General features: G+C 41.4%; 4 protein-coding genes across 8 annotated transcripts in view; 2 read left to right on the top strand and 2 right to left on the bottom strand.

Annotated features, from left to right (window-relative positions):
* AFF4 (ALF transcription elongation factor 4) overlaps window positions 1–6963 on the top strand; it is a 79532-nt gene extending 72569 nt beyond the window's left edge. For both annotated transcript variants that reach the window (XM_065918544.1, XM_065918545.1), the window contains one exon: window positions 1120–6963. In XM_065918544.1, coding sequence (XP_065774616.1) covers window positions 1120–1247 — 128 coding nt within the window. In that variant the 3' untranslated portion in view covers window positions 1248–6963. The remainder of the gene's footprint in view (window positions 1–1119) is intronic.
* On the bottom strand, window positions 6880–8667 carry LEAP2 (liver enriched antimicrobial peptide 2). The gene is made up of 3 exons (XM_065918546.1): window positions 8512–8667; window positions 8144–8283; window positions 6880–7827 (listed from the first exon to the last, which is right to left on the bottom strand). The coding sequence occupies exons 1-3, from the start codon at window positions 8566–8568 to the stop codon at window positions 7791–7793; spliced, it is 234 nt and encodes a 77-aa protein (XP_065774618.1). The 5' UTR covers window positions 8569–8667; the 3' UTR covers window positions 6880–7790.
* A 4838-nt stretch (window positions 8668–13505) lies between these two features.
* UQCRQ (ubiquinol-cytochrome c reductase complex III subunit VII) lies at window positions 13506–14824 on the bottom strand. The gene is made up of 3 exons (XM_065918543.1): window positions 14677–14824; window positions 14353–14518; window positions 13506–13705 (listed from the first exon to the last, which is right to left on the bottom strand). Exons 2-3 carry the CDS (start codon window positions 14504–14506, stop codon window positions 13611–13613), a joined length of 249 nt encoding a protein of 82 aa, XP_065774615.1. The 5' UTR covers window positions 14507–14518; window positions 14677–14824; the 3' UTR covers window positions 13506–13610.
* On the top strand, window positions 14727–19722 carry GDF9 (growth differentiation factor 9). Of its 4 annotated transcripts, none has more exons than XM_065918541.1 (3): window positions 14727–14803; window positions 16919–17114; window positions 18226–19718. In XM_065918541.1, exons 2-3 carry the CDS (start codon window positions 16982–16984, stop codon window positions 19188–19190), a joined length of 1098 nt encoding a protein of 365 aa, XP_065774613.1. In that variant the 5' UTR covers window positions 14727–14803; window positions 16919–16981; the 3' UTR covers window positions 19191–19718. The 4 variants fall into 4 exon arrangements, with proteins under 4 accessions (XP_065774613.1, XP_065774612.1, XP_065774614.1 ...); XM_065918540.1 differs by lacking the exon at window positions 14727–14803 and adding an exon at window positions 14961–15766; XM_065918542.1 differs by lacking the exons at window positions 14727–14803; window positions 16919–17114 and adding an exon at window positions 14961–15766 and having other exon boundaries at window positions 18226–19719.
* The last annotated feature ends 1136 nt before the right edge of the window (window positions 19723–20858 follow it).

Here is a 20858-nt window from a genome sequence, read left to right as displayed (position 1 = left end):
TTAGCTTGTTCTTCTGTCCCCCTCACTCCTACTGATAGTTATATCTTGAGACTTGATTAGAGTCAAGTTCATTATTTTAGGTAAGAACTTTTCATAGGTGGTACTCTGTATTTCCTATTAAATCATATTATGAATTATATAACGGTTATTCCTTTTTTAGTCTTAGTAGTAATTGACCATTCAGCTGGTGTTGGCCTGATTCAGTCTGATGTAAACTTTAAAATTTTAAACTATTTAACTTAGGCTTTTAGCATCCATTGATGATTATCACCTACATGTGTTATTCCATTAGGAAATAGAAAATTCATCAGGAATTTATTAGCTGGAGTTATATAAAGGAAATCCTTTTCTCCTCAACTGTTTGATGACTTCTTATCTTATGTATGTATACTAAGGTCTTTATTATCATTGTGCATATAAAAACTGTCCTCACTGAGTCCTACATCCCTCTCTTTTCTCCCAGAATGATGTTGGGATCAAATGTTAGGATACTGTCATTCTTTCCTCTTCTCTACACCCTGCCTTATATACACATCAGTCTGATTTTGTTGACATAGAAAGAATCATGTCATTTCTATCTCTTACATTTTTAAACTACTGTTTGAAACATGAGATTCAGTTCATCAAAGTTGCATGGCATGATTACAGTAGAAAGATTGGACACAGGTTCTTGTAAGTATCTAACTTCACAGGGGCTCTTATGGGAGAAACCTGCGGATAACAACATTCTGCTTTCTCATACCACTTGCTTCTTATACAAAAACTGTTCACAGAGAATGTTTTGAGTAATAGTATAGTGTCAGTACCTTGTATAAGTAGGTCTCCATTTTAATCATGTTTGCTTTGTAGTAGTAATTTCCATCGGTGACATTTTGTTTATATGTGTAACTCTTAGTTCCTGACCATATAGTCTTTTTAAAATGTTTTGTGACTTAGGGAAAAAGTATAACTTGATTGACTATGGGACGATTTGTTCTAAAGCATGAACAGTTACCATTTTAGTGCAGAAGGAAATGTTTTTTACTTTATATGAATAGTTTTTTACAGTCTAAACTAAAAACTTTAAAGCACTGATTGAAAAGAGTGTACATCATTTAATGAGTGTTTTTGATTTTCTAGAATTCTTTGCTGAACTGGATAAAGTAATGGGCCCTCTCATCTTTAATGCAAGCATCATGACAGACCTAGTTCGTTACACCCGGCAGGGATTGCACTGGCTTCGCCAGGATGCCAAGCTGATATCCTGAACTGAACACAGTCTCGTTGCCTCTGATTTTCTCCACAACACTGTGTCATGTCACGAAGGAAAACTGCCATAACACACCACCTAGTTGACACTAAGAATGAGGAATGGTTTTCTCTTCCCTGGTTCCTGCATTTTTTTTTTTTTAATAACCCAAAGTCATGTCATTTGATCCTCCAGTATTCCCAATATGAAAAGTTATTTAAATGCTTTTAAATCTGCAGCATGTTGATAGTTGGTTTCAATGAACTATAATATTGAAATTTCAGTTGCAGTTCATTACTGATTTGTTGAAATTCTATTTATTTTAATTTTCTTAAGTTCCCAGATTGGGGCTAGTTTAAAACTTAGTTATTTCTGCCTATAAATTTACTCTGTTGAATATTTTATGTAAATTTAATGTAGACTTTATTTATATACTTTGGGAGCTTTGTTACCTAAAAGTAATGTCTTTTTGTGGTAGCTCTTCTAAGAGTAAGAGTTGGTTTATCTAGAATATGGACATGTTCTTTCTACACCTACTACCTGATATTACTTCAGATCTTAAGTACAATTTTATTATTGCAGAATTTATACTTAGTACAATATTAAGGATATTCTTCTACACATGGGAAATCACTTAAATAAGAGAAGATGGCAGTCTACATGAATGTAAAGTGAAATGTTTCTGATTTGGTATGCATTATTTCAAGAACTGTGAACATGTGTTAATAACACTATAGCAATCACAAGGTGACTGTAACTTGCATTTAATGCATTACAAAAGAGGGCAGGCAAACTTTCTAGGAGAAGCATATCATGTGAAGGGTTTCATAAAAGGACAATCTTGAACCTTATGAATTTTATTAAATCATATGTTTGGTTGTTGTTGTTGTTACTAATAATTTGACACTTAACTGAAACAGAATCTAAGTTACTGTTGAACAAAGGATGATCCAACTCCTGAGGGTTGCCGCCTATATCTCTTTCATTGATGATGTTTGTAGGGTAAAAATCTCTCTTCAGAATTTTAATTAAAAAAAATTTTTCCCACACTAGATTGTGATGCTCCGGTAGGAGCATGCGGTGACTGATGTAAAATGGCCTGGAGCTTTGGTGTGTGTGCTTTTTGCTATACAACTTAGAGTTCTAATGCCTGATATAGAGATGATGAATTTCACCTTTTAAACCTATCTTATGTTTACTACCTTTGTATTTTGAAAGCCTTCATCAATGATATATGTTTCTGATGGGATCAGAAAATTCGCACTAGAAAAGTACCTAACTTGGTTCAATGTGAGCTCTCTTGGGAAGGGGAGGGGAGCAGGAGTAGAGCTTAATAAGCCAGCTCTGTTAAGAGTTGTATATCAAAGTACCTTTCCCTTATAAGGTGCAGATAGGAGTTAAAGGTGAGAGATATACCTTCTGTCTTTTGTTTTAGTGCCCCTATCATGTCTGGTGTGCCTTAAATCTTACCTTTAAATGAAGACTCTATGGATTGTTTACAGATGAAGTTTTACACTAGGAGCAGATCACCCGTATGGTTGGTCTTCTGTAGTAATAATGTTAAATTCTCTTTCCTTTTCAGTTGTCCTTTAGGGTCACATAAAGATTAATTCTTTCAGAAAAGCTAATGCTTTGGTACATGACTTAGTCTAACCTATTGGGTAATGCTGCTTCAAAAAATAGTTTGTCCTCCCAATTCCAAAAATGAATCCATCCAATCAGAAAAAAGGATTGCCCTGTTATTTATAGATGATTGCTAAGGTTTGAAATGAGAAAGAAGGGATAGAAAATCTCTAAGCCCAGTGGTGTAGTGGCCCCTCTGTGTCTGAATCTATACTTATGAAGCTAGTTAACTTTTCTTGTCCTGTGGCCTCATCTTGAACTTCTTAATGGTTTTGTACCCCAAGTTGTTTTTTTGCATATCACTGAAGATTCAGATTCTCAATTTATGTTGAATTTAACAATTTTCCCTTGGAGAAAATTGCCTCTAATATCTTGCTAATTTTATCTTAGTGTGTTTTAGGAACAGTTTTCCTTAAGAAGACAGCTTCTAAAAAACAAAAAAATGACATCTTCTCTATGATCCATGGTGGTTATTCAGTAAGAAACTTGCCACAGTTAATCAAAGTAAATGTTTGTCCTGTTCTTCTCTAATTTCTCTGACTCTGATTCCTTAATTTTCTGTGATATCTTGGAAATGGAAAGAGTATCCTTTGAGCTTTTAGACTTTCAGCAACAGCAGCCTGTGGGGCACTTCTGAGTTCCAGTATGTTCTAGCCTCTTGTGAGTCCTGAAAGATAGCAGGAACATTTATTTCCCAGGTCACACTGATAATTTGTTAAAGCAGAATTTCCTGCATGTTTTATGGTGCTGTGCTAAAATATTCTGTCTCTAAAACTGTGTTAATTCTTGGGAAATTAGTTTTTTAAGCTTTTAATTGTGGAGGGTTTTTCCCACTAGGTGGTAATGGACAGTGGATCAAACTCCTTTTCTAAACAGTTGAATTTTCAGTGTAAAAGTCTGTGGAAACACCACTCCCTGTCCTCTGTGTCCATCTCCTCAGAAGTTGTATCCGTCTGCATCTGTTCTAGCACGTACTTAGGACTCCTTCACAGGCGACCATTCCTCCTTTCTCAGTGGGTGTCTTCAGTGTTCTCTAAATACTTAAAACTGATTTTGACAAGTGGCTAAAACTTACTTAGCCTAAGACTTGTATTTAATATAGTTAATTATAAAAATAGCAACTATTTTAAAAATTGTTCTGTTGACTGCTCTTAAGACCACACTTGTATGCCAGGAGGCAGCAGCCACACCACTGGCAACCAGCGAACAGATTACAGTGGAGGAAGTTGTCACATGGTATAATATTGCCCAGCCTAGGCCAGGCTGTGGGGAACACTCCCCTCCAGGTGATTCAAGTTTCCACAGTCCAGCGTAGGCCCAGCCTGACTGGGGAGCATTCAGCCCATTTCTTGCCTCAGTGCCACCTTTTTCTGGGCAAGTAGTTAACTGATTTTATAAGCAGTGAATACTTCAGATAAATTCAAAGCTGTAGTTGCTGCAGAATAGAGGAGGTTGACCATCACTAGTTAATTCTCCAGTGTAAGAGCTGTCTAGAGTAATGTGTGCACATGCCCACACATGCCTGTGCTCGGAGGGGGGCTCTCGCGCTGATGGATGCGCAGGTGTCTGGGTTGCACTTTGAACGACACACTTGTGGCTTTATTAGGTTTGCTGTTGTTTGTTGTTTTTTAATCGTTTCTTTTCATTCAAGAAAGGTCTAATCAACTAGATCAGACAGCATCATTTTTGTATTTAATGACAATGACTTTGAGAAATTACCTTATTGAATAAGCTTGTGTTGTGAAGCAAGGCCTGCAAAACACACCTGTTGTAAATGAACGTTCTGGCTCTGGAGGCCGGCAGCACTCTGTGGAGTTTCAGAACAGTCTGTAGTTGCTCCAGTCAGTGATGCCTGGTTGTGTAGAGGAGAGGTACGCTGTGCACTCTTCTAAGTGTGAGGGTGTGCAGCTTTGGATTTTAAAATTATATACACATACACACTTTATATATATGTATGTATGTATGAAAACATGAAATTAGTTTGTCAGAAATGTGTGTGTTTAGTATTTTAGCTTAGTGCAACTATTTCCACATTATTTATTGATCTAAGACACTTTCTTGTTGACACCTTGAATATTAATGTTCAAGGGTGCAATGTGTATTCCTTTTAGATTGTTAAAGCTTAATTACTATGATTTGTAGTAAATTAACTTTTAAAATATATTTGAGCCCTTCTGTAGTATTATAGGGCTCATACAGGGTGGGAAGGATTTTAATTTTCCAGTTGCTAATTGAACAAAAGGGCCTCATTATGTATTTTGAATTATAGAAGTTTGCCTCTGGGTCCCAGGAACATCTACTGGGAAGGATGTTTTAGGCAGATTGTGAAGATTGTTTTTTAATCCTAAGAAAATTGCAAAGCAAAACATTTCAAATCCATCTAGATTCCTATAACTCATATTCCCTAATTATGTGGAACACAGATTTCATTTCAATTTCATGTATCTATGTGTTGGAGAGGCAGAATTTTTTCCAATAATAAATAATATTGCACATCTAAGGTTGCTATTCAGTAATATAAATAGAAGAGATAAGTATTGAATGACTTAGAATATATAGTGACAAGAGGCCAAATTATTCATGTTTGTGAGCATTTCTTTCACATATTCACTAATAGAGAAACTCATTTTAGACCCCTAGACCCTATAACTAAGCCAACAAGTAATAGGAAGTAAGTTATTAATAGTTGGTAAAGCAAATGCAGATTCTGTTCACTCAAACCATATGGTTAATTAAAAAGAACTTACAGTCTCCCAAAAAGCGAATGGAAAGAATATCTTCTTTTTTTCTTTTTGATGGCATTTGGTCACAGAATAAGGCATTAGAGTTAAGTCTAAACCAATATTTAAGCAACCTAAAATAGCAACCCAAGTAATCGTCGTATAATGAAGTTGACTTTGGGGAATGTCAGCTTTGACCTCTCCTTGCCCACTGTTCCTCAGCTAAGCATAAATTCCCATTCTTAAAAAGAAACAGCCAAAAGGTGCTCTAGTTTAGAGCATGGGGGAAAAACTCCTACCCAGAAATTCTAGTAATACTCTGTTTTGACCTCTTACTGCCTCCACATGGGGTTTCTTTTCAGCTTTTTACCACTGGAATTTTCTACCTACTGTGTTCCTCTCTGGAAAACATCTATTTGGAAATGCTGCCTTTCAGATCAATGCCATAATTATCCATACTGTTGAGTTTGTTGTTGCTGTTCAAGAAGTGTCCCCATTTTACAGCATCATGCACGCACCTGGCAGATCATTGACACGAGCATTCAACAGTACTGAGGTCGAGGTGGGGTGAGAATGGGCAGAGCTCACCAACAGAGCTGGCCCAGGTGGAAGTGCCTGAAAAGGCGTCTCCTTTGAGGACCAGATGTGGGGTTGGTAAGCACAGTTATGAGAATTTCTATCTAGCCTCCGTTTTGAATGGTTTTAAGAAATTTTGTATATGGAGGACATAAATGCTTATATATTTATTGAAAATCCTTTTTTTTTTTAATTAAAATTATTTGGTGAATAATGGTTTGATATTTGGGGAGGGTTTTGGAGGGGAGGTAATGCCACTGATAAATTAAAAGCCTTGTTGATTCTGCAGAAAGGTACTGTTAGCGTCTGATAGGATGCCTTTATTTTATACATGATCCAAATCTTTGTTTTACATTTCTTTTATCCAAAATATTTAGGCATCTGACATTTTCAACCAAAATTTCAATTATATACTGTGATTTTTATTTGTTGCAATACATTAAAATTTCAGAGGTACTTTGGGGCTCAAAAGCTAGGATTTCTAAGTCAGTATGTGCATTTCACATAATAAAGCTGTTAATGGTGAGCAAAGTATTATATACTAACTAGATTTTTCCACATCTGTATAGTATATTATATGTATTTTGTGGTATTGAGATTATAGAAAGTTTAGAGTGTCAAACATGCGTTTAATGTGTATTTTTAAACAAATTTATGGCAATTAAAATATTTGGAGACAAGGGTATCACATTTCAATTTGTAAAGATCTTTTTAACTCTACTGTGTCATTAAGATGCTTTGTATAATGCCAAACCATAGCTGGAGAAACTAAGTTTAATAAATATCAAATAGATTTTCTGTATTAAAGTTTATAAACAGTGTGCTCTCTATACTTTTTCAACTCTTACTTTGCCTTTTTTGTGTACTTTCTGCTTTGTATATTAGGGTCCAGTGCTACTCTTCTTTTAGAGTCTGGTCCCACCAGCGCAGGTCTTAATTTCTGATTACAGAAATTCTGAACTGGCTGGCCATGGGTCCCTCTGCATAGATCATAATTCTCCCTGCTCCAGCAGAAATCTCATACACATCCTTTTTGTTATTCTTGGTGGCTTGGGCTGTAATTGTTTCATTTAACTAGGTTTTTCTTCTGGTTCTCTCTGTTCATAGACAAACCAATATTGCCTGTCTTTGCACCTCACTGATATGTTCTTTACATGCAATGAAGGGTTAAGATCCAGGGCCATAGTTAATGAACTTGCTGAGGTTAATCACTAGCTATTACTAAACTTTTGCCTTTAGCCTGCCATTGTGTTTCTATTACCTGAAGAAATGTTAACTCTTACTGAAGTTTTCAGATTAAGAAGTTAACACATTATCATTAGGCAATGCTGGGTTTTCTGTAGTATACAAAATGAATCCTTCCCCTCAGAAGTGTGAATTCCAGGCTGCCAGAATTTCAGTTTGAGACATTTAATAGTATCCATAGAAAAATAAACTCAAGTTAACAAGTTTAGTTATGCTTATCTACATATCAACATTCTAAGAAGAAACGGAGACCAATTTAAAGCATATATCTGTCTTCAAACATTTAAAAACAAGATTGCTTTACTTAAGTGTCTCCAGCCAAATGCAGTTAGTCAATATTCCATAGAATGGAGCATTGTTGTAGGCAAGCGCTGTCCTTTTTTTCCGTGGTATGTACATCATTCCTGGGCCACACTTAGGGAGCAGCGTCTTTTTCTAAGGGAAGAGAAAGGTGATTTTTAGGACAAGGTCTGGCAGTGCCCAGAGCCACCCCTGCTTCGTTTCCTTCCTGTGCTTGGTATCCAGTCTCAGGGGAGAGCAGAGAAAGGAAAGGTACTACTCTGTCAGGGTACCAGTATGCAGCGGTTCTTGGCTCTTAACTTGAGGGACTGTCCTCTATGGAGCCCCTATCCTTGGCCCAGGCAGTCCTCCACCCGTTTCATTATTCGGTCTGTATGTGCTGATCTCTCCTCTGCCCAGCTTCCCAGGCCTCTTGGGTCCAGCCAGCCCTGCTCGCAGGTTTGTGGAGTACCTGCATAGCCTCGTGATACATTCAGAATCATCCCGACAGGAGGCTCCAATCGGCCTGAGGGAAACCCCCCTCCAAAATGGAGTCATTCTCTTCGGCCTTCTCTTTGCTGAACTCAGTTCTGGTATTGGAGAGCCATCTACCTGTAGGGCGAACACATAGCCACCTCAGGTGTAGAAGAGTTGAAACCTTAGTGTTTATCTTAGAATAATGATCACCACCCCACCCCACCCCACCCCCACTCCCAGATGCTGTAGACTCAGAGCAGAGGGGTCCATTCCTCAGGACTGAGTCTGGCTCTTAATTTCTGCCTACAGTTCCACCTCCACCACTACCATCCCCACACACCCACATACATATCCAGTCCTTACCTGGGCTAACGGCAACAGGCAAATCATGAGTACTGCAAAGAGTTTAAGGTGCCACATCTTGATAGAGGGGATCCAAGAGCCTGAAGGCCGGGAACAGTACCCACTTCTTTTTATAGACAGACCCACCTCTTTTTTGGTTGCCAGGTAAGATGGGGGCAAAGTCTGTATTTGCAGTCAAGGTCAGTTTAATAAGTTAATGTCTACCAGAGAGGAATGTGTTCAAGGCCTGCCTCCCAGGCACGTATTTACTGATCCTTCATCTGGACTTTGTGTTGCTGGCTCGGACTTTTTCACCCATTTTACCAAAAGTCAGCACTACCTCCTCCCCTTTGAAAAGCCACGTGAAGCCATTGAGGGAGACCAGGCACCTAGCCACATTTTCATTCCAAAATAGCTCAGTGAAATCACTAATCAAAATAGAATTCTCATAATGAGGTGAGGTCTTTAGAAACAGTTTTGAATCCTTTCAGCTTATTTAAGAAAGAAGCACTGATCTCTTTTGTTACAGGCAATTGGATATGGCCCTTATCTCCCCTCAGTGGAAAGATGTATGTGGGAGGATGCTTCAGTCAGACTTGCCTACACAGTGCCCCAGATCCTTGTTTGTATAGATTGACTGTCACCAATTATTTGTTCCACATCATTTGTCTAGAAAATGGAAACCCAGCAGCAGAAAATTCAAAGCCTGACCTACCTGCTGTCTCCCAGGGGAAGGGCAATCAGGACTGACATGTTTCAATCATGGGCAAATAAGTATTGGTTGACTTTGTCTCTGTCTTTAAAATTTGAGGAAATAGCAGGGCCTCCTAAGTCAGTGAAAGCTTGACAGTGGTGACGGATATTGCAAACCTTGAATTATTAGCTTTCCTGCCAGTACATGACTGAGCCTTTTACAGAGCACATCCATCAACTTGAGGGAAGCAGGCATAGGGCTTAGATCTCTCCAAAGTCCAAAACATCTGTCACCTTAAGTAGGAACCCCTGCAAGCCCCTAAACCATGGGTACTCATTAAATGACAGATATTTTAATAAGTTTGTAGAGAAAGGTGTGAATTCGAATTCTGTGAAAAAGATATATAAAACTTCAGATCTTCCTTTGATCTAGAAGAAAAAGCCAAGAAAGGCAACAAGATCTTTATTTTCTGCCTTGTATCTCCCTGAACATTTGGCTGATACCTCTTCCCTAAGCCCTTCTCATCTTTACAGGTTGGATATGGCAGGTGAGAGCCTGCCTGTTCCCCAAGAAAAAGTGGTGGAGATGTGGCACAGCTGAAGGTACTACAGGACAGTCACCAGTCCTCTTGCCAAGGCAGTAAAGGGTAGTATGATTAGACCTCAGAGCTGGGGTTGGGTAGGGTAGGACCACAGACCATCCATCTGCCTGTTTCCAGTCCTTTCAGGACCAGGCCAGGCCTGGAGACAGACGCCTCTGCTTGCACTTAAGGAACATGGAGAAGCAGACCTATGCCAAACTCACCTAACCAATCCTCCAAGTTTGAGACTAATTAGCTGTTCCTTCCCTTTACTCCTGAGCTTCGATACAGCATGACCTCAAGTAGGGGCTTAACTAGGAACTTCTGTGGGATGGAGAAGAGGCTGTGAGGTGACCTAGTGAACATTGAGTAAGAACAGAAATCTGATGAAGTAAGCAAAAGCCTGAACAACGTGATAGCCTAGAGCCAGTTGGGTCTGTGGGCTGAGGGCCAACCTCCCCTTAACAAGCCTACAGTGATGTGCCAAGTGGGATGTGGAAAGGGTTTATTCCCAAGATGGACTCTTTCTCCCAGTCCTCCATTTCTGCCATCCTGTACTTCAGGCAAAATCAAAGTAGCCTGTTGTGTTAACTTATAAAGCCAATACCACAGCCAAGGGAAAGGTCTGGGGCTTTGGGGCCCCCTTTGTAGGGGGAATAAAGGACTGGCTATTCATTGTCATGGGTGACAACACTGCAGAAGCCTTTGTGGCCCAAGCCTCTATCTTGTATGCCATCCCTCCTCCCAAAAGAAAAGATCTGTTAGTTACTACCCATGGAGGAATCACTGTGAGGGAGAGTATTTCAGTATGTGTCTATACTAACTCGGTAGTTGTTTTATTTAAAATCAAATTTTAAAAGCAAAGTGGCATCCAGACAGCATTCAGCTGAAGTGACAGAATTGTCCAGATGTGGGCATAGCCATCCCACATCCCTTGAGTAGCTGTGAAGGCCTATTCCTGAAATTAAAAAAAAAAAAATTTTTTTTTTAAGTGCAGGAGCTCTCTACAATCAAGTATTTTGCTGAATGACTCAACATAAAAGTACATGTTCCTTTCTCCAGCAGAAAGGTCTAAGCAGCCATAAGGAGAAGAAATGCTCAGCAGGAAAGCAGAAGCCAGGAACCTACGGAGGGTAGCTAACCAGAGGCCGGCCCTGCCCCTCTTTGGGCTTTAGTCTCTTGTGTCAATGAGATGGATGGGAGCACCTCTGTGAGGCCTCCCAGGCACTGACATGTGGGATTTCAAATGATTAATTTACAAGAAGAAAGTGAGACTGAAGCACAGTTGATAGCTTACAGCTTGGTAACTCTGAATACAACTCCGAGGGATTTTCTGTTTCTGCAGTTAAGTGCCTAGGGTGAAATGGGAGACCGAGAGGGTAGCTACATGAACAGCTGTTTGAAACATTCCAGGTGGAGGGAAGATCATGAAGGGCTTGACAGTAACTGGAAACTTTTTTGCTGTCCTTGAGTAGGAGATGCCTAATGAAAAATGAAAGACTGAAATGGAAAAACTTTTCCGGGTAAAACCTCAACAAATAGAATGTATTTGCTCAATTGCTGACTAGAACTGGCGTGGACTTCTGGGCCTGCATCTCTGGGAAAGTGTTGGCTGATGGAAGTGTTCCCTTCACGGCATTCTGCAGACCAGAGATAAATGCCTTTGTGGGAGCAGGAGCATTGCTGGGGAAAAGGAGGGCTAAATGAAAATGTGATTGTGCCCCAGCAGGTGAAGGAGCCACACCAGGGCTGGAGGTTCCAAGTGGATGGGTTATAAGGATAGAGGCCCACAACAGTGGTCCCTCTTAAGAGACCACCCATTTTCAGTTTCTTTATGAATTTCCACAGATAGAATAGTCCATAAAATGATCTCAGATCCCAGTAATGTACAGGTGTACTGAGCTATAATTCATATTCCACACCATTCACCACCACCACTACCCCCACCCTCCAGGACCCTACTACACAGAGCTCTGAGTCACCAGAGAGGGAGGTCCGTCAGTGAGGGACAGGCTTAAAGCAGCGCTTAACAATTTTATCTGGAAGTAGAAGCTTAGCGCATGGAAAGGCTTATGACAGTCTTCTCAGTAGAGCACTACTGGGATAAAAGATTTTGGACCACAAGGCTCAGTACCTGGTCTAGACTAAAAAAGGGTTAAGTTTGATTTGGAATCTCCAAAACACTCAAGGAACCAGAAATAAGTCTAAAATAACGCAAAGATGGGACAAGGGTGGCCATGCCACCTAGGAAGCTTGGGGCTAAAATTGGAGGGAAAAAAGAAAAACTATTTAGTTTATTTATTTATTTAAATAAAATTGGAGGGGAAAAAAGAAACAGAGATCAATGGCCTGTCAAGGCAGTAATCGATCCTCCCCTGGCCCATGAACCTGTTTGGACTATGCAAGATTAAGAATGGGTACATTTACACCTTCTTTAAGTTCACAGCTTTCATCAGATTCTTAAAGGAGACTATAAGCCAAATATGTTGCATATCAGGCAGCGAGCCCTGGGAATAAACTTGGACAAGCCAAACAGGAAAATTACAGTTTGGTGAGGTTAGTTTTCATCACACCACAGCTCTGTTAGGCCTGCACTACCTTACCAGACTTACATGTCACTCATTTCAGTTACCTCAGCCCTATGGCTTTGTCTTATACCTATTTTATGGGTAAGCAGTTCATAGCTCAAAAATGAGGGTTTCTTGCCTTTACCACACATTAGGGAAGCAAATTAAAAGGATATAGGCCCCAGGTCTATTTGTCTCAGCTGTACCTCCTTATCCTGCCTCACAATCAATGCAATCTACTGATACCTTACAGATTTTTGAGGTAGTTTTTAGTTCATGAAAGGCAGGAATAAGAGTAAGAAGGAAAGACACAGCTTGAGCCAGAGTTGATCTACCCTGTGGAAGCTGCTGCTCTGGACCAGGACAGCTCCTTAGAAGAGAGGACATTTCTAGAAATGGAGTAGGGAACCAGAACCGTAAACTTCCAACACCTACCCCCACCATCTCCTGGTGAAGGGAAAAGGGTACTTTTTCCACTAGAAAGATAATTCAAAGGCTCTAAGACAGGGGTAAACATTTTCCATAAAGGGTCAGAGTGTAAATTTAGGTTTTATGGGTCATACATTGCTAAAAAGCACTTTTAGTAACCTGGTACAAACACAGCCAGTTTGCTAACCTCAGTTCTAGAGGTAAAGGAGTCACCTCACCTCTTCCTTTGATAGCTATCATGTAATACAGCATAGCTTTTTTTTTTTTCCCCCAGCATAGCTTTAAGAACAGAAACTTTAGTGCCAGATTCTACCATTCACTAGTTTTATAATTTGGGGCAAATTACTTAACCTCTCTGCCTGTGTCCTCATCTGCAAAATAAGTGTAATGGTGATTCTTCAAAGGTACTTGTGAAGGAAAACACACCAAAGGTAGCTGTGAGGTTTAAAAGACATTATTTGTGTAAAAGGCTAACAATACCTGACACACAGTAATTACTAGATTTTATTGTCAATATGGAAGCAGTGGGCAGGGAGCTAACATTCCCTACAGTTGATGCCACCCACAAATGTTCAGTTGCAGCTACAGTCTTGCAGATTTCAGAACAAGGGGTGAGCCACACTCCTTCCCAAACTCAGACTAGCCAAAATGGTTCAGGAATCATGCTGGGGAGGGGAATTTATGAACCTGAAAATTGTCATCACATCCAAGCACTCTGCTTACACAACACACAAAATCACAACAGTGAAGTCCTTAATAAGTTTATTGTGTCTTCAAGACACTACAATATACACTCCTCTCCCAGAGAAGGGTCTTTCAGAGACAAGGAACCATTATCCAGATGAGTTGCTTATTTGTCATTTTCATAGGCAGCTGGATTCTTCCTCTTCGATTTCTCAAACTCCTGCATTCCCCATGTGTAGACAAGATAAAACACTACAAACGCTATAAAAATAATAAATGAGAGTAAGCAGTGAGCACATACAAGACACATGGATCCCAGTCCTCTTTTCTGATTCACCTCATATTCTGCTTTCCTGTCTCTAGTTCTTAACAAATCACTCTTAAACCAGATGATCAAAAACCTTACGCTTCAAATCCACTTTTCAGCTGTGTAAAAGAAAGGGGTTTATCCAGGAAAATTGTGAATTGTGACCAAATCTTCCCTATCGCTCCCCTGTTGCACATTTTAAAATACTTTAAAAACTGAGGTCAAAAAAAAAAAAAAAAAACCTGAGGTCAAATTCACATAGCATAAACTTCATTGTTCAACCATTGGAAATGTACACTTCTGTGGATTTTAGCAAAGTCAAAATGTGCAACTATCATCACTATCTGCTGCACCTTTAACACAAAACAGTTCACTGCTAAGAAAGAAGTGGGTAAAGGTGACCTCAGAGGGAGACACTGGAATCACACGTGACCTTGAGCCAGTCATTTCTCTGTGACCCAACTCCGTCATCTGTAAGATGGGGAGGATATGACCAGTTCAACGGCATTTAAGACTACTGAAATAGAAAGCGTGTGTATGGCACGCCGCAGTACACTCTGTGGATGGGAGTCTAGACCCTCCGCCCGGCCAGGGCACTCACGCGGCGCGACGCGAAGGATGCACGCCCGAGTCCGGCGCAGCACGTTGGGGATGCCCTTGCTGAAGTAGTGCGGGAAGGCGCGCTGCTCGAAAGGCGACAAGCTGTAGGTGATCACATGCCGCACCCGTGTCAGATGCCCAAATTCGCGGCCCATGGTCGCGGCGGCCTGTGCAAGACGGAGGGTGGACAGGCGTTGGGCTCAAGCCCGGGACTTGCTGCCGTCAACCCGAGTGCTTCCGCGGCGCTCCTCATCCTCCCAACCTAGAGCGCAACCCCACCCTCCAGGGGTCCCCGAGACCGCGCGATGCGACCCCACTCACACACCGAGGTCACCTCGTCAGCCTCAGCACAGGACCCTCCGGCTTCCGTCCGCCACTTCCGGTAGGATCCGACGCCGCGCTAGGAGGCGGTGAGGTCACTTCCGGGAGAACTAGTTCCCGACTGTCTCCAGGTGACGGCGCCATTGCCCCCCGTAGCGAAGAGACGTGCCCCCGCCGCGTGACGTAAAGTGGGCGGTGCCTGCTCTGGGGTGGGGCCAAGCGCCTCTGGGCGGGCTCTGGGGTCCCGGGGAGCCCCCCCACCGGATCACCTCAATCTCCTCGGTTCCCGGCTTTCCTCGGAGCCTCAGGAAGCGGCCGGAACCGGACTAACAGTAGAAGAGCGAGGGGCCTGTCAACCTCGAGAGCTGCCCTAGGGTCGGGTGTCCTGGCGCGGTGGAAAGCGTCTTTGAGGCCGCCGCCTGGCAGTCAACGCGAGGTTTTGTGGAGTCATGTCCAGTAAGCTAGAACTGGAATCGGCTATGATCAGGCCCCAGGATCCGAATCAGGGACACGGATCTGAGACTTCTCTTGTCAGCCACCGGCTTAGAATCCACTGGCAGGGTGTAGACTTTCCCAAGAGATAATAAAAATGTGTCCATTTTATTGGCTAAAATGTTTCCATTTAGCCACAAGAGTCCACAGGTAATAGTCCAGCAAGTGATGACCAGCTGTTAGTGATTGTAGGAGGGAAGAGGCAACCTCCATCGCAGCCGGCTTCGCCCACACGGAGTTCTTGCTTGGGGCCGAATGTCACATTGCCCATTGTTCACTGCGCAGGAGGGAGGCAGGAACGTCGCGTGTGAGGCGATTCCATTTTCAGAAAGTGCTTTCTACTTAAGGATACTGCTGTCCTGTACAGTTGACTGACTTTTCCACTTGATGCAATGTGTCTGTAAATGTTTTGTTTTCCCATGGAATTGCTGGCCATGTGTAATCTAGGACTAAGTTCTCATTCAGCAGTTTGGATGTGTTTTATAACCCTTCTTGCCAGATCCGGGCCAGGGAGGTTTGGCAGACAATGAACTTAAAATTTACCTATATACCTCGGTTTTATCAGCCTGGGTACTGCACAGGCTGGTTCTGTATCTTACACGGTGAGTATATTCAGCTCTTCTTAGTGCACCCAGGTCTCATTTCTCTGAAACATAATCTCTAACCTGATCTTAGCTCAGAGGCAAGAACATAAGTACTTATACAGGTAAGAACAAAACTACCTAGCAAATTCTCCCACCATTTGAGTGATTAATAAAAAGCAAACCTTTCATTTATTTTCTAGCACCTGAAAATGTCTTTAAACTTTTCCATTAAAGTATGCATAGATGAATGTGCAGACCAATATTTTAAAATGAGTCAAGATTAAATGTGATCTCCTTTTTAAAGCATATTGCAGTATTCCAAGTTCATATCCTTATAAAGCTACCTGAGAGAACTAGGCAAAATAGCAGTTCTCTTCTCTCTGGAATCTCAATTCCAGTTGTGAATTTCTCTCACCCTCCAAATCAACATGCAGTAAATAAATATTCTAAGCACCTGGAAGTGGGAGAGGTGGTGCAGATGCAGGGGGAAGAGTAAACCCAATACCATAAGTTGCATACCAACAGATCTGGATATCATCATGAATAATTAGCTTTTCCACATGCCTTGGAAGTTTCAGCAAGCACCTAGGGAACATTTTAAGAATCCTAATCTCTCTCAAGAAATGGGCAGCTTTTTTTTTTTTAAGATCATTCCTCACTTTCTCTTAGCCTTTCAGCTACATAGCTAGTCCATTAACTTAAGAGATTTTAAATAAATGCCAGGGGAAAGGAAAAGGAAAACTATATGACCAAGTAAATCTGTATCTAATTAGGACAAACTGGATGACTAGGGTGTTGTCAGCTGATAAAAATTATCCTCAGCTAAAGATCCTTAAGGTCTGATTACAGAAGTGAACCTAGCCCACCCACACACCTAAAGTTTATTTAAGAGACCAACCGAGGCGCTTCCTGGTTTTTAGGAAGAAGACTGGTATGGGGAAATGTGTTCCTTGCTAATTCTTCCAAGCCATGGCACTTCCCAACAAATTCTTCCTTTGGTTTTGCTGCTTTGCCTGGCTCTATTTTCCTATCAGCCCTGATTCTCAGCATTTTAGGGGAGAAGCTCAGATTGTAGCCAGAACTGCGTTGGAATCTGAGGCTGAGACTTGGTCCTTGCTGAAGCATCTAGATGGGAGACACAGACCTGGTCTCCTTTCCCCTCTCTTAAAGGTTCTGTATGATGGGCACGGGGGACACCCCAGGCTGCAGCCAGATGACGGAGCTTTGCGCTACATGAAGAGGCTCTATAAGACATACGCTACCAAGGAGGGGACCCCTAAATCCAACAGAAGCCACCTCTACAACACTGTTCGGCTCTTCACCCCCTGTGCTCAGCAAAAGCAGGCTCCTGGGGACCAGGCGACAGGTGTGTGGGAGCAGATTGGTTAGTGGGTGGAGGGAAGAAGAAAGACCTTTTGCATTTCAGTTATGAAAGGAGTTGGCCCTTGCTCCTTGACTTGCATTTTACTTTGCATGGTACTCAATATCCAAATCCAAACAAACCTGGTACTTGATCTTACTGTTTATTCCTAATGCCCTCATGGGTTGATGTAGGTTAAATCTCTTGCTAGAGGAGATTTAATGGCCCTAAAGCCTGGGGAGAGTGCTGCTGGAGGTTAGCATCTTGTCCAGGGTCACAAAATCAGGACTGGAAAAAAGACATTTTGACTTCGTTGTATATTCTTTCTAGTCTACCAATGTTGGCCTGGACATGAACCTACAGTACCTCTTTCAGCTGTTGGTGTGCTTTAGTAAACAGGATGTTTTCCCCACGTTTGTTGCTTTCTGTGAGAGGAAAGCTTAAATCCTTATGTGGAACTCTAGATCCATACAAGGACAATGTGTTAGTCAACAATCCTGTGTGTGTGAGAGAGATGGGAGCAGTGCTATTTAAAAAAGAAAACAAAATTATATTCATTAGCTCCAGACTTACAGAAAACCCTTCTAACCCAGCAGGTCTTTTGTGGCTATCTTAAACCCTTTCTCCTTCCTTGATGTCCTGTTTTGTTACAGTGGGTTTAGAGCTTCCATTTGTTGTCAGTCTCAAGTGTTCCAAATTAACTTAGACAAGTACTTTTTCTTTATTGATTCTGCTGGTAAGAACTTAGAATGTTATCTTAACAAGCCTGGCAAGTGTCTTTTGATAGTTTTCCTCTTAAAGACTTTTCAAGAGAAGGATACTGCCTTCCTTTTTAGCTTCCTCTTTGTTTGGAGCAAGTCATTAAGATTCTAAAACTTCAAAATATAATGATTCCCTCTTTTAATTCACCACCAAAGCTATTCTGAATTTCTGGTGATCCAGCAGTAAGTGCTGGGACTTAGATAACTTGCCTTTTCTTTATAACCTCTATCCCATCCTGACTTTTAAGGCTTGAGAAAGTGGGGGATAAAGGGACAGAAGCACATACTGAGGTACTGATTCATTGATTTGACTTCCTGTTACATATGGCATTACTGTTGATTGTTTTTCTTCTCAGGAACCCTTCCATCAGTGGACCTGCTGTTTAACCTGGACCGTGTTACTGTTGTGGAACATTTATTCAAGTCAGTCTTGCTATATACTTTCAACAACTCCATTTCTTTTCCCTTTCCTGTTAAATGTGTATGCAACCTGGTGATAAAAGAGCCAGAGTTTTCTAGCAAGACTCTCCCTAGAGCTCCATACTCATTTACCTTTAACTCACAGTTTGAATTTAGAAAAAAATACAAATGGATTGAGATTGATGTGACAGCTCCTCTTGAACCTCTGGTGGCCTCCCACAAGAGGAATATTCACATGTCTGTAAATTTTACATGTGTGAAAGACCAGCTGCAGCATCGTTCAGCACAGGACAGCCTGATTAACATGACTCTTCTCGTAGCGCCCTCACTGCTTTTATATCTGAACGACACAAGTGCTCAGGCTTTTCACAGGTGGCATTCCCTCCACCCTAAAAAGAGGCCTTCACAGGGTCCTGACCAGAAGAGAGGGCTGTCTGCCTATCCCATGGGAGAAGAAGCTGCTGAGGGTGTAAGATCGTCCCGTCACCGGAGAGACCAGGAGAGTGTCAGCTCTGAATTGAAGAAGCCTCTGGTTCCAGCTTCATTCAATCTGAGTGAATATTTCAAACAGTTTCTTTTTCCCCAGAATGAATGTGAGCTCCATGACTTTAGACTTAGCTTTAGTCAGCTGAAGTGGGACAACTGGATTGTGGCCCCACACAAATACAACCCTAGATACTGTAAAGGGGACTGTCCCAGGGCGGTCGGACATCGGTATGGCTCTCCGGTTCACACCATGGTGCAGAACATCATCCATGAGAAACTTGACTCCTCAGTGCCGAGACCATCCTGTGTACCTGCCAAGTACAGTCCTTTGAGTGTTTTGGCCATCGAGCCTGATGGCTCAATCGCTTATAAAGAATATGAAGATATGATAGCCACTAAGTGTACCTGTCGTTAACACAGACTCCTGTCAAGTAAAACCGTGAGTGTCCTGGCCAATGTAAATGCTGCACACCTGTCTATGCCTTTGGGAGGAAGTTTCTTGTGTCAAATCTCTGACCGCACTACAGTGTGTTGTATAAGGAGGAGCCTGTGTAGATCAGCATATTCTGTGGCATCTATCAATGTAAAGGGCTAACAGCTGCCTTCCTCATGGCCAAATGTTTAAATGAAATGTATTTCTTTTGGAGAACTTTAAATTTTTTCCCAAGTGATTCTTTTTTCTTTTTGTAGGAGTTTTCTTTTTGGTGTAAGAAAATAAAAAAAAACTTAATTAGCATGAATTTTGGGTGAAATTTGCAGTTCTAGACAACTCAGAATGCTGTAGTCTTACTTAATGGAGGAATAAATTCCTGTGAGTGGCATAAATTTTCTGTGTGTGGTTTTAATTAAAGATTTGCTTTTAAATGGTCATTTGAGAGGGAGAGGAAGTGTGTCTAAAAGCTAGTCTTTACTCAATTTAACTTACTATCCCTTTTTCAGAGTTAGAGAGACTAACTCTCTACCTAAATTAGACTAGAAAGTATACAATATATTGGGCTTCCCTGGTGGCTCAGTGGTAAAGAATCTGCCTGCCAATGCGGTAGATGTAGTAGGTTCAACCACTGGAGAAGGAGATGGCAACCCATCCAGTGTTCTTGCCTGGCAAACCCCACAGACCGAGAAACCTGGCAGGCTATATAGTCCATGGGGTCACAAAAGAGTCAGGCATGACCTAGCAACTAAACAACATACACTATAACCAATTTCTGTTGTGTTAATGATTGGTACTGACTCTGTGCCTTAGATGACTTTATTTAAAGGAAACAGCCTTGCAAATTTTCCCAAGAAATTGCAGAGTTTAAGATTTTTAAAACGTATTTTCTTCTCTTTATATTTAAAACCCTGAACCTTTGGAAGGCAGTCAAGAAGCGTTTTTTCTTACTTTGGTTTTGCTACTTTCCCTCAGCTCCCATCACTCCACCCCTGCAGGTTTTTTCCAGGTGAATTTAACACTGTTAGCACTAAATTAAGCTGGCAGTGACTAGGTTATATTACAGAGCAGCCCTTGTTTGGATATGAGGGCTTCTATGTAGGTTTTCAGTAAATCTACCTTGAGAGAGACCTGGAGGCAGGGAGTCCAGGGCTGAGCAGTGATTTCTGTTTCAGAGTTTGTAAAACCCTCATCTACAAATCAAAAGTTCCTCCAAGGGACATCCCTGGTGGCCCAGTGGTTAAGAATCCGCCTTTCAATTCAGGGGACGTGGGTTGATTCCTGGTCTGGGAACTAAGATCCCACATGCTGCAGAGCAGCTAGTGTGTCACATCCACAACTAGACAGAAGACAGAATGCTGCAACTGACCCAACACAGCCATAAATAGATAAATATTTTTTAAAAAGTACCTCCAAGATGCAAGTACTTCTCATTCTTGTAAATTATCTTTGCTTGGTGCCTAGTGTCTAAAGAAGTCAGCTGGGATTTTGATAGAGATTGTGTTCAATCTGTAGATTAGTTTGAGGTGTATTGCCATCTTAACAACATCAAGACATCCAATCCATAGGTGTAGTGGATCCATTTATTTAGATCTTCAGCTGGTAAAGAATCTGCCTGCAGTTGCGGTTCAATCCCTGAGTTGGGAAGATCCC

The sequence above is a fragment of the Muntiacus reevesi genome, chromosome 1, assembly GCF_963930625.1.
Source record: "Muntiacus reevesi chromosome 1, mMunRee1.1, whole genome shotgun sequence".
NCBI lineage: Eukaryota > Metazoa > Chordata > Mammalia > Artiodactyla > Cervidae > Muntiacus > Muntiacus reevesi.
The sequence above is the reverse complement of the archived record's forward strand: the minus strand, read 5'-3'. Positions and strand labels throughout refer to the sequence as shown.

Coding starts and splice junctions, on each gene's coding strand:
- LEAP2 (XM_065918546.1), bottom strand. CDS start 8,568: ATGTGGCACCTTAAACTCTTTGCAGTACTCATGATTTGCCTGTTGCCG. Junction 8,284..8,511: donor GCCTGTTGCCGTTAGCCCAG/GTAAGGACTGGA, acceptor TTCGCCCTACAG/GTAGATGGCTCTCCAATACC. Junction 7,828..8,143: donor TGTATCACGAGGCTATGCAG/GTACTCCACAAA, acceptor CTCTTCCCTTAG/AAAAAGACGCTGCTCCCTAA.
- UQCRQ (XM_065918543.1), bottom strand. CDS start 14,506: ATGGGCCGCGAATTTGGGCATCTGACACGGGTGCGGCATGTGATCACC. Junction 13,706..14,352: donor CATCCTTCGCGTCGCGCCGC/GTGAGTGCCCTG, acceptor TTATTTTTATAG/CGTTTGTAGTGTTTTATCTT.
- GDF9 (XM_065918539.1), top strand. CDS start 16,718: ATGGCACTTCCCAACAAATTCTTCCTTTGGTTTTGCTGCTTTGCCTGG. Junction 17,115..18,225: donor TCCTGGGGACCAGGCGACAG/GTGTGTGGGAGC, acceptor TTTTCTTCTCAG/GAACCCTTCCATCAGTGGAC.